General features: G+C 43.4%; 1 protein-coding gene across 1 annotated transcript in view; it reads right to left on the reverse strand.

Moving 5' to 3' along the window:
- Nucleotides 1-13,210, reverse strand: part of LOC135899475 (POC1 centriolar protein homolog A-like) — a 105,358-nt gene that overhangs the window by 74,406 nt on the left and 17,742 nt on the right. The window contains exon 4 of the mRNA XM_065428749.2: nucleotides 1,225-1,316. Coding sequence (XP_065284821.1) covers nucleotides 1,225-1,316 — 92 coding nt within the window. The remainder of the gene's footprint in view (nucleotides 1-1,224; nucleotides 1,317-13,210) is intronic.

Below are 13,210 nucleotides of genomic sequence, written 5' to 3' on the forward strand. Positions count from 1 at the left end.
AGAGCGCATCCCACAAATACCACAGCTGCAGAAATGACAAACGTCACATTCTCGCTGCACATCTACTTGTGTTCAAGCGAGTCAGTGTGTGCACAAACTTTACACACAAAGCGAAACGCACTGGAACACGTAGACACACACTGTGATTGCGGTCAGTGAAGCTTCGGCGATGCCACGATCTTGCACTGTGGAAGAGGCGGCTTAGCTCAAGCAGAAGACGACTGCCCAATACCGGAGGTACAAAATTGAATTTTCGTGCAAACACTCTGAACGCGCAGGTATTTTGTGATTTTTTAATACGTCAGGAATGAAGAACAATGTTACCGTTGCATACACTTTTCAGCTTGTTGATGAAGTTCATATTTCTTGTGATGTTTTTTTAGGGGTGCGGAAATATTCTAAAAGTTCGAATATTATTGAATATTATATTTTTAATATTCATATTTGATTTGAAAGACAGATATGCAGAAATGTTCGACTATTTGGGTGGATACAAATATTCGAATGAAATTGAATATATTGCTCGCTGTGTGAGAGCAAACACATCTTTAATTTTAAAATACTGGGGCGATTTTCTGCTGAATTTTGTTATGATTTTATGCCAATAGCGAAATTTTGCCTGTAAAGCAGACATAGCCACTAAGCGTCTCAACTTTGCAGAAAAGCCAGCCTCTCAGCAGCAAGGGTCATGGGTTTGCAGACAGCGAGGGCACACTTTTTTTCTTTCTTTCTCTTTCTTTTCTTGCAGCACCATCTTCAATTATGGGCTTAGCAATGAGTGATGACTGGCACAGGGTCAAATGCCTCTGAGTTTACGGGCATTTCATGCGGTATATATAATAAGGCACAGGCTGGCAAGGACAACTAGTGGGTATCGCTAAATTATCCAAGTTAACATGAGCCAAATACACAATGTTTTAGTATAACGGCTTACTAGTCTAGCTTTTTAACATTGACAATGCAATTGCAATGCTCCCTCATAGCAAATTAACCCAACTTGCTAATAAATGCACGGGCATATCTTTATTCAATATTCGAAGCTAAGTATTCATATTTGATTCATAATCGTAAAGTGTGATATTTGCACACCCCTAGTTTTCACACAGACACTCCTGCTTTCTAAACTTGTCACTGACTAGCTTTTGATTCCATGTCTCACTCTCTTGGTAAGACCGGTTTAATTTTGCACCAACGAGTGGGCCAACTTAATGAGTCGTCTCTCACCTGTTGATGAACCAAAAGCGCACAGTGCAGTCCCTGGAAGCAGACGCCAGGAGGTTACCTGAGGGTGCAAATCGGATGCCATATACTTCACCCTGCGGGAAACAAAGGGAAACCATTTCATTGCATTTTATTAATCTCAGGGCCACTAAGGCTCTACAGAGAGGAATGGGTTGACACAAAAGGTTATTATACATAAGCAGTTGCTATATAAGATGATCAATTACAGCACACTTGAAGGCTGAAGGGTCTGTGATGGAAACGATGACAGCAGGAATGTGGTTCCAGTCATGGTTCGGTAGGGTACTAGAGAGCATGCTGTTGTCAACTCCAGAATCTGTTACCTGTGTTGGCAACACTATCTAAATATGACCTGTAAAAGTACTGAAAGTTGAAAGTTGGGCGAATCGATAGCTATTCATTATGAAACTGCAGCATGCACACACAAAAAAAACTAAATTATGGGGTTTTACGTGCCAAAACCACTTTCTGATTATGAGGCACGCCGTAGTGGAGGACTCCGGAAATTTTGACCACCAGGGGATCTTTAACGTGCACCTAAATATAAGTACACGGGTGTTTTCGCATTTCGCCCCCATCGAAATGCGGCCGCCGTGGCCGGGATTCGATCCCGCGACCTCATGCTCAGCAGCCCAACACCATAGCCACTGAGCAACCATGGCGGGTAGCATGCACACAACAATTGAGGCACAAGGCAAAGGCAACGTACAGCGCTTGTGTGTTACCTTTGCCTTGTGCCTCATTTGTTGAGTGGGTGCTGCAGTTTCATGAGTGTCTAATACCCCCATCACACTGCACATTTTAATGTCATTCGATCGAATGGCATTAGCATTGAATGACATTATTTGGTTGCTACACGGCGATATTTAATGCCATTAGAATCGAATGACTTCCGCAATCGAATGAGTTCAAGAAACTCATTTGCCTTTGCACTCGAAGTGAATGTATACTCTCTACCCCAAAGACAAGGCAAATTATGACATTGAGCATTCATAATTTGAGAAGCATTCATGTAAAGGGGGTAATTAATTTTGCATGGTTTAAGGCATCTGTCATTTTAACTAGAGAAAAGCTCTACAGCAGGCTGTCACAAAATGTTTTTACTCTTCACCTCAGCGGCACCTGCTAGCCATTGCTTTACCAATCTGCCATACTACAAACAATTGGGCACCTGTATACACATGCTTTCGGCGTCTCGAATAGTATCTGCATCTATTTGACGACTGAGCCTCTTCCTCTGGTTAGTATGCTTTGCTCACAATGCAAAGCACACATCAACTAACCGCTGCACTTCTTGCAACGGAGCATCATCGTTCAGCGCTGCCATGTCAGTCATATTGTCTTCAATTTATCAGCTATGGATACTAAGCTGGCCAAGGCTTGTTTTGGCTTATATCGGCAAGACATTCTGGAAATACAAGTTTTATATGCGTGTTATTTCAGTGAAACGATGCCCCATATTTATATTAAAATAAATAGATTTAATTTTCAGACATTCTACACATACCTTGTTTTACTTTTCTCACCAATTCTTTTTTTGAATGATCGCCATTGATATCATGACGAAATGAAATTAATTTTTCCTGTGTAGCACCACCACGGGCTGAATGGCATTTGTTGCACCAAACGTCATTGGAATCTAATGACATTAAAATGTCCAGTGTGACAGGGGTATAAATAAACAAAGGTGACCACAACATGCAGGTTCACAGTGGTCCTTTTGATTGGTGCTGCGCTCATGTTTTTTGTTTTTAGCACAGAATCAAGCTGTTTCCTTGAAGCTGAAAGGGTCCTTGCTGCCGATTACCTTATTTTGATTGGTCTCACGGATTTCAATGACGAAACCATGGAAATAGTTGTGCTCTGCGTGCAGATGTCCGTCCTGCATACCGAGCCGCAACAGTCCTTTCTTAAAGACAAGGGGCCATTCAAGAGAGCCGGAGGTTAAAAAAGGGAAGTGCTCGTATGTAGCAGGATTCTCCAAAAGGTGTAAGCACTTGTTCGCAGCTCTGCCCCACTGGCACAGTTACAATATTTGACTGTTTCCAACCTTCACAGGCAACTCCGCACCGAGACTCGTGTTGCAGTATATCCCACAGCATCCCACAATTTATAGGCAGTAACGTCTGTCATGTCTTTAGAAGCTAAGTAAGGATATTATGCACTGATAGAATGAGGGAAAAACTGACAGCTTACCTGGTCAGTGTGTCTTGGGATAAAAAGAAATTAGATTTCAGTTTGTGAGTCCGGATGCACCTTTCCCTTTATAGTTAGCTGATCAATGTGATAAAGTAGTCGGCATCTGATGCTCGCAGTACGTAATGTTTAAGGTAGGGTCCAGGCTTGGGAACACAGCAGACACACGCAGCCCGTACGAATTGTCAAACCCCAGTGAAACAAGATATATAAATAACAGCCAACCGGAACAAACTGTGTTTCTTCCAACAGGTTTCCGAAATTTAGTGAGGGTTTTCTTTTGAGCAATGTCACGTGTATTAGTAAGAATGCATGACTTGGAAATGAATCAAACCAGTTCTAATAAAATTTAGCTGTGTGCACAGAGTCTGAAAGCAAACTAGCGGCGCTGTGGCCAGCTCGAATGCTTCAAATTTGGAATGAGCGCTGTTTGCAGTTGCTTCTAATTTTTTTTTGCGAGCAAATAAACTGACAACTCACCATGCTGAATGAACAAACAGCATCTTCTGCTTACACTGCTAAAATAAAAAGCATGCTATCAAAACGACATGTCGCCTCGCGGCATAACATGTGTCATAATCAACTTCAGACCTTCTTACATAGTTGTAAATTCTGCTACCAGTGTCTGCAAACAAAAGTACATTAGCGAAAATAGTCCTGCTGCTTAAGGCAGGACTATTCTAGTAGGTTAATTCTAGTAGTACACATAAATACCCAGGAAAGTGGATTGGGAAACTGTACCGCGGTAGCTCAATTGGTTAGAGCATCACACTCATAATGCGAAGATGTGGGATTGTTCCCCACCTGCGGCAAGTTGTTTCTTCATCGACTTTCATTGCCATTAATATAACATTTCTTTAATTCAATTAGTAAGTACAAGTAACTTCCCCTATGTTTTCCTTGGTGTCTTTCTTTGTTGGCTTTTCATGATACGATTAATAAAAATCGGGCCCCTCCGTTAACCCCCTTTCTTCTCATCAAGGCATTATAGTAACACTAGTGCAGGGGCAGAAAATTGAACAAAACCAAATGAAGCTTAAACGTACATCCCTAATTTATTAGAGTGCCTGGCTAAACAAAGCACACTCCGCGATTTGAAACAGCAGCAACATACTTAAAATGTATAAAGAGGAAGCAATGGTCTACTCATTGGGGATAAAGAAGTCCTCCCGAGTGAAGTGTTTCAAATAAACCAGCATAGTATTGGTCATCTTTTCCCCAATGCACAAGTTTCTTATCTATGTTACTCTTCATTGCTTTAGGGCAACAATGAAATCATACATTGCTATCTTTCCACTGTGATGGCAAGCATGGTACACAGTAAAATTCTTTCGACATCCGTCTTTTTTGCTCTTTTGGGCTTGTGCACGGCGGCACCACGACGGTTTGAGAACTACGAGGCAATGTTGCAATGCATGCTGTAATGCGAGAACCTGAGGCTGAACCTAGATCGGCTGGTTCTAGACGCGGCCACTAGGGAGTGAGCATTTAGTTGGAGTCCGAACAGCTAGCAGCAGGCATGACCGTCAAAAATCAGAAGAAAACAAAACAAAGATATTAAAAAGCTATCAAAGTGCCTGCCACAAAGCACATGACAAAGCATTGGCAAGTGTCGTGCAACCATTGGACATCAGACAGGGCACAAGACGAAGTGTGCACAGGAACATATACCAGGAAGAATCTGGATAAGAAAGAATGACAGCTTGCTAGGCTGAATATCGAGTCGAGGGGCCTCTTTTGTGGAAGGTTTAGGCATCCCTATGATACTGTGGCCTGATGTTGTCTACCAGCCTGCGCCAGTTGCTTGTGGTGGCTTGAGAACGTGCCATGGGGGCTCCATCCTTATCCGTGTTTATCCTGGGTTTGGTGCTCTGGGGTGCGATTGTAGATGATTGTTCAAAACACGCGTTCAGTTTGCATTCAGTTTCATCTCACACAATTGGACTAAGCTGAGCTGAGTCATCTGTCGTACCCAGCGGCTGACGACTCAGCACAGCCTAGTCCAATCGCGTGAAGCGAAACTGAATTAAAACTTAATGCACGTTTCGAACAACGATCTCCAATTGCAACCCTGAACAGGTTTTTTGTACCAACAGATGAACTGATGCTATTGTCTGGTCCAATGGTCTTCGGTTAGCAAGACCTGCTACTGAGTTTCTGAGCACAACTAGCTACAGGCTTGCTATTGGCTGCTGCTCTAGTGCCCTTGCCCGGTCAAATCTGTGTGATACAATGAAGTCCTGCCCTCGGCAACAGTCAATGAAGGCTACATGCAAAACCTACACAAGCTCGACAGTGACAGAAACTGTAGAACGTTTCTGAAGCTCACGAGAACACAAAGTGTAAGGATCTCCCTAAGCATAATAGTTGTCTGTACGTCAAGTGTCTGCAATGATGAATGTGGGGTTTTGTGGCGCAAGGGCCAAATATAGTCAAAGAGCGCCAGGCCGCTGTTAATGAGTTTGCAGTGGAGTTATGAATAATGAGAGGTAGATGTTACGTGGCTTGAAGGTTGTGGCTTCAAGGTTGTCGCTTCAAGGTTGCGACTTCAAGGCTTAAGGAGTCTGTAAATATAATTATTTTTTAATGTTTTGATTTCCTTATATGCTTCACAGCCAACAATAGTGCATGGGGCTCAGCCGTAGATATACTTGTTTCCAGGTGCTGTACACCAGATTCTGACAAGGATGGACCAAAGGCTGCATAAGACACCCCGGCATGCAACTTAAAAGCATCTGTGTAAAACTTTGTGCATGAGTACTTATACTGGAGTTCTAGGAAATGCATTTTAATGCATTTAATGCAAAATGCATTTTAATATGTGCCTTGGGCGCATGTTTAGTGACCTCTACAAAGGATGTGTCACACTCTATCAGCTGCCACTGCAATGGCAGTAACAGTTTAGCTGGCTGGAGCCATAGGACCATGTTCAAGCACTGGAATACCCATTTCCTCACTAAGGTTCCTCGCATGCAAAGAGAATGGCCTTCTTGCTGCAGGTCGATTATAGAAGAGTGTGGCAGCAGTCATATAGTTTATTATTGCATATTTGAAATCAGCACGAAAAACTAAGCAAGCTTGTGTAAAAGACATTCGTTGTCACTGCCCCATGTTGCACTTGATAGAAGTTTTGATAAGTTCACTGTTTTGAGGCACTTAGCCTTCAAGTATTTAATATGCGGGATGAATGCGAGCTTCGAGTCCAATATGATGCCAAGAAACTTGTGCTCGGCACTTAAAGGTAACCTGCTACCAGAGAGCTCAATAGCAGGGCATGGTACTATTCCTCTCTTATTCGCGAAAAGAACGCATGTACTTTTCGGTGGGCTCAACCTGAAACCGTTATCTTCAGCCCATTTTGCCACTTTAATCGAGGCATTCTGGACATTTCGTTCGCAGATAGCAAATTTGCATAATTTAAATTTGATCTGCACATCATCTACATATACAGAGTATAACATTGTTCGTGGGACAGCCATGCGCAAAGAATTCATTTTCACAATAAACAGTGTGCAGCTTATTACACCACCTTGTGGAACACCAGTTTCCAGGGTAAAAGACCTCGATAAGGCATGGCCCACTCTTGCACAAAATGTGCGGTTAGAAAGGTAAATTTTGATGATACTCACCAAACTGCCGTGGATACCCATAGCGGAAAAATCTCGAATACCGAAGCACCATGGTGTCATATGCTTTCTCCAATCAAGAAATACGGAGAGAAAAAATTGTTTGCGTATGAAGGCATCCCTTATATTTGCCTCAATGCAGACAAGGTGGTCTGCAGTCGACCTACCTTCTCTGAAATCACACTTGTAAGGATCTAGCATTCCGTTGCTCTCAAGGAGATAGACTAGGCGCCGGTTTATCATCTTTTCAAAGAGCTTGCACAGACAGCTTGTAAAAGCGATAGTTCTGTAGCTAGTTTGAGTATGGGTATTATTATAGCTTCTTTCCAAGAACATGGAATATACCCAGCAGCCCACATGACATTAAAAAGTGAGAGGAGTGTTTTCTGTGTTTCAAGGTGGAGGTACTTGATCATTTCGTATGTGATACGGTCACCACCTGGTGCTGAGCTGTTGCAACAAGCAAGATAAGTTTTAAGCTCAACTAAACTGAACAGGCGGTTGTAATCTTCATTTCGGGCGCGTTTCTGATTAAGGGGCTGTCGCTCTGTGTGCTGTTTCAACCTCAGGAATGATTGTGTGCAATGAGATGCACTGGAGATACATTCAAAGTGTTCACCTAGACAGTCTGCCCGGTCTTCCAGGCCATCTCCTTGGATACTTAGTAAGGGCAGGGGGTTCGTCTCCCGGCCTTTTAAATTATTCACCCTATTCCACACCTTTGTCTCATCTGTGTAAGAATTTATCCCAGATATGTACCACTCCCAGCTCTCTCTCTTTGCACGTCAACGTGTTCTCCTGCCTTGTGATTTGACCTGTTTACGGGTCTTTGTTTAGATTATGTTCTATTGAGTAATTTCTGCGCAGGATGCGAGATGAGCCCAAATTAATATAATCCTGGTTTTGGAAACTGCAAGAAGAATCGCCAGTGCCAGAAGAATACTGTGAAAAAATCGGGCTATATGGAAGTGGAGGCCGCCCTCATTCTGTTCCAAGAGGTCCCTAGAATGGCACAACCTCCTTTATACCACTATATTTAGTGGTGGGGAGAGCCGTACTTATCTTGCACTGTAAGAGGAAAATGTTTACGGTTATATGAATATAGACAAGGAGAACTGCGTAAAGCACATCCAGAAACGCATGGGTACAGCAGTGTGCAACCTTGTTTCAAAAAGCAAAGCATCTGGCCTTCAGAGCCTCGGTGGAAAGGGTGGGCTCACAGCAGACCTTACTACAAAACTAAGCTCATATTACGGATGGGCATTAAAAACGCACAAGGGAGACGTGGATGCCATGCACAGGGCTGTGATGATGACTTACTATCATATCACCTCCAATATCACCTCTAAACCACAAATTTTGCCCAACAGGCCCCAACTCGTGGTGCTGTCAAAATGCTGCAGAGGTTAGGGGCGAGCCAGCACCAAAGCATCCTCGCAACCTGCCTCCTCATGTTTGCCAGGCCTTGCTGTCCATTTATGAGCGTTTCAGTGACAAAAATTTGCTTGAGAGGTGTCAGAGGGGAAAGACCCAAAACAGCAACAACAGCCTCCACTCAGTTATCTGGTCTCTTGCACTGAAGGATCACCATGCCTCTCTGTTCACCATACAGGCAGCTGTGGCCGAGGCAGTGCTGAAGTTTAATGCAGGGAACGTCAAAGTGTCTGCATCTATAATGCAAGAGCTGAGCCTCACCTCCAGCTCATTATGCAGTGATCGCATGGCTGAAAAAGATCAGTGGCGATTGAAAGCTTCATCAGCATGCATCAGCTGAAAAAGCTAAAGCTAAAGCTAAAGCTAAAGCATCAGCTAAAGCATGCATCAGCTGAAAACATGCATCAAGCCCTCAAAAATGCCACACAGGCAACCATTCTGAAACTGACTATGTGCCAGGGGGATACTAACCAATTACAGCTGGTAACGTGTAAAGATTTTACAATATTTCTGAATAAATCAAGCTGTTCTCGTTTTTCTTGATTTTCTGAAAACAAGCTTTTTACTCACCCTACCTGTTCAGAGCAACAATATCTCAATCTTTAGGACAGCTACAGCTGTAATTTTTTTGCTACAGACACCTAAATGAATAAAGCTCGAGGTGCTGCAAGCATATTCTTATTTGTCTACCTCCTAATTTTTTGTTTCCATATTTTTTTTTATTAGTAGTTGTGCTGTAAACACTGAACTTCAATGAGCTGCTAAACTGCTATTTGTTGTTGGATTGGAAAACTGCTTGCAGCACTGCAGTCCTTATACATTCTGCTTTCCACTCGTGCAATAAATATAACTTTCTGGCCAGTATACCTTTACCTATTGTTTCACCAAAACATGCTAATGAACATTTAATAATCTCATTGATTACTTGAGCCACAAAAAAAGTAATTGCATTTTTAAAATCAGCACAGGAAAATACATATATCTGTGCATATAGGTTGAATTTGTTTAATAAATAAATTAAGAACCTCCTGATGCCATGTCCCTCTTTAATGTAAGTGGGAAGTGGTCGCTCCTATAGGGGTTCTTAAGAACAGACCACCACTCCAGGTACGGAAATAGGGAGCTCGAAATTACACTCAAGTCTATGGACGAGTATGTGTTATGTGTAACATTGTAGCATGTTGGTTCTTTTTCGTTCAATAAACATGCACCTGAAGAAAACAGAAAACTTTCTATCAGGTGCTCACGCATATCGCAACGCAAATTGTCCTGCAGGGGGCTATGAGCGTTTAGATCACCAACAACTATGTATGGCGGAGGAACTTCATAGATGAAGCTTTGAAACTCTGTTTTAGAAAGTTGACAGCAAGGGGGGACGTACATTGAACTAATTGTGATTAGCTTACCAAACAGCAGTGCTAGGGCTGAAACTGCCTTGAGGGGAGTTCAGAGTTTTATTTGCTGACATACAATGCCCTTATAGAGTATTACGGCTACATGCCCAGAGGAGGTGAGTTCATCATCACAGTCCTTGCGGAAAGTGGCATATTGCCTTAGACAGTTGGTCTGTGTTAATTTTAGGTGCATTTCTTGGACGCACAGCACCTTAGGAGTAAATTTATGGAAGAGTTTTTACACTGTCAAGATTGCAGAGAAGTCCTCTTACGTTCCATTGTATTATTTTGGAATCCATAATGACAAGGACTTTAGTGCTGTGCATCTAGCAATAAAAGTTAGGTTACAGGGCCTTTTCCTGATCCCATAATGCGATGTTTCTCTTTTTTGGAGTGGTCGAGAGATTCTCAGCGCTCCTTAGGTGCTGGTGGCGCCATTTGACCAGGTGTCATGTCTATCGCCTCCTGCAAAGCACTGAACACCCGAGCGATTTGTTTGTCAAGAAGGCCTCTACTCAAGGAATGAGGCCCTTGAGGCCACCAGCCCGGAAATCGATGGACCCTTCTTCTCATACGGCGGAGCAGCGACAGCCGCAGCTGCCGAGGGGGCGGGCGACATCACTGCCGGTTCACTGTGTGTGGGATGGACAGCCACCGGAGGATGTGATGGTGCTGCCCCCTCACGGGCCACTTCGGCAAAGCTATTCTTTGGCAGGAAGGATATGTGCCCACGTACCTCCTTAAACGAAATATTCACTTTGATTTTGATTGCCACAATTTTCTATTTTTTCCGAGATGGGCAGGACCGCAAGTACGCGGCGTGCTCTCCTTCACAATTAACACAGTGTGAAGTGTTCTCGTATGACTTGGACGAATGTTCATGGTTGCTACCTTTGGCACAGGTTAGTTGGCCATGGCAGTTCTGAGAACTGTGGCAGAACCTTTCATATTTAAAGCACTGGAGGGGCTTTGGAATATTCGGCCTCACCCCGATCTTTCCATAGCCTGCCTCGATTGTTACAGGCAGAACACTTGAACCGAATGTGAGAATAGGATGCTTAGTCTGTATTTTCTTATCATGCCTCATTTTGATTAGTTTTACACTGACCACATTCCGGTCACTCCAGCCTTCAAGTTGTTCAGCCTCTGCCAGATCAATCAGGTCACTATCAAATACGAGACCATGGCTGGTGTTAATGGTACGATGCGAGGTCATATTCACTGGAACGTCCCCAAATGACACAAGATTCAGCGGCCTTTCATACTGATTTTTATCTTGGAGTTCCAGAAGGAGATCTCCACTTGCAAGTTTGGAAACTTTATAGCCTTGGCCTAGAATTTCGGTTATTGATTTAGACACCAGAAAAGGAGAGATCATTCTTGCTGACCTTGTGGTTTTCTCGGACTGTACGACATGAAATTTGGGAACATTTTCACTATGACGGCCATAGAACCTAAATACTTCAGTGCGCCCTCGTTAGTGAGGGTGGTCAGGAAGTGGTGGAAAAGAACTTGCCATAAATATACGTGGGATTTTGGCAGCACCACCAGCCACCCACCATGGAGCCCAACAAGAGGACGCTGCAGGACCGTGAAAAGGCACGTCCTGCATGCACCATCTGTACGACACTACTATAACCAAATCTGTTATAACCAAGGTTGGCTGCCCCACAATACGTTAACCCTTGCTGCCTGGAGAAAGTGTAAGGAAAAGGAAGCCAACAGAAGATAGCAAAGATTGAAAGTAAGAGAAAGACGAAGATTAGAGAGGAGGGTAGGAAAAGACAACTACCGATTTCCCCCAGGTGGGTCAGTCAGGGGGTGCCATCTATGAGAAGTCGAGGCCAAAGAGGTGTGCTGTCGCCGCCAAGGGACCGTAAAGGTCCAGACGCCAGGCATTGGCTCAACCTGCGGATCCGCTTTTCCCCAGACACGGCTAATCTGCGCATGGTTAGACACGGGAGGGTCCAACCTCGTATGCTCGCAAACGTGGTGTCGCAACACACCAAACGCCTGCTGACAGAGACGCCCTTGCGGGGATCAAGCGTCTGCGAATGTAACAATAAAGATTGCATTGTGTGCAGTCTCCTGTGTGCGGTGTCGGTTACAGTAACAACCCTGGGCCTTGCATTCCATCAGCGTCCCACTCCAGCGCTGCAGTCCGACTTTGCCTTTGAAATGATGATTTACAGTGACAGCAATTAAAAGTTCAAAGTTGACTTTGCTGTGTCCGTTTTCTCTGTTACACTAACATGGTTGCCATCGTGTTGTCAGGCTGCTTTTTCAACCATAGCTCCAACCTCATCGCGTGGCAAACAAAAATAAATCTTGACCCACCACCTCCACCGCAGGGGATCGAGCTCATGCTACGTGATGGTGTGCAGTTCGGAGCTGGACATCCTAACTACTGAGCTACCATGCAACATTCACACATGCAGAGCAGCCAACCTTGGAATATAAAAAATATTACAAAGCTGAAAAATAGTGAGATGTACCAAACATTGTTCGATTACTCAGGATGATTGTTTACTAAGTTGTTCTGCCAGGATTCTACCAACAGGTGCTCTGCTCTATGCAGTGGCAGCAAAAAGAAATATTTACGAAGGTTGTTGGTGGAATATTCATGTAGTGTCTTGTACATTGCTTCGATAGGTTGGTGTTACTGCTGTAAGCAGGTTCTAATAATTGTTGGGTTCGAAAAATTGGGCTCTGAAAAATCGGCCAGTGACTATACTTGTGTTCTCTTGAAATGAGAGGTCTGCCTTAACGGAACACTAAAGAGAAAAATTACTCGAGCTGTGTAAGTGAATTACCCTTCCACAATATTAAGACCTGACAGTTGGGCAGGTTGGTATGAGTTCATTTTGGAAATCGATCCACAGAAAAAAAACACCGACACAGAAGACATGCTGACATAAGCTCTGTTTCTCAACTTAAGGTTTATTCGCAACAAATTGGAGAATATATAACGTGGTTAAGAAAACAAAGTGAAAAGTTAGCTGTTCGAAAACGAAAAGTTATTTCTCGTGCAACACAACTGAAGGAAAACTAATACACGTGTCTTTTTTTACTATGTATATGCGATGCCTTGATAACTTTCTGAGTTGTCTGACTCATGCCTGGTAACAGCTTGACTGAACTCAGGGGCGCAGCCATATTTTTTGCAGTGCAAGGAAGTGTGTTACTAACAGTTGCCACGAGTAGAATGCTCATTCCCTCTTAATCTTATATTTACACAGTGTCCGGTCCATGCAATACGGTAAAAGCTTGTCAATTCACAACTTGTTCATTCAAAATTTCAGGTAATTCGAAAAAGCC

This window comes from Dermacentor albipictus, chromosome 6 (assembly GCF_038994185.2).
Source record: "Dermacentor albipictus isolate Rhodes 1998 colony chromosome 6, USDA_Dalb.pri_finalv2, whole genome shotgun sequence".
Taxonomy (NCBI): domain Eukaryota; kingdom Metazoa; phylum Arthropoda; class Arachnida; order Ixodida; family Ixodidae; genus Dermacentor; species Dermacentor albipictus.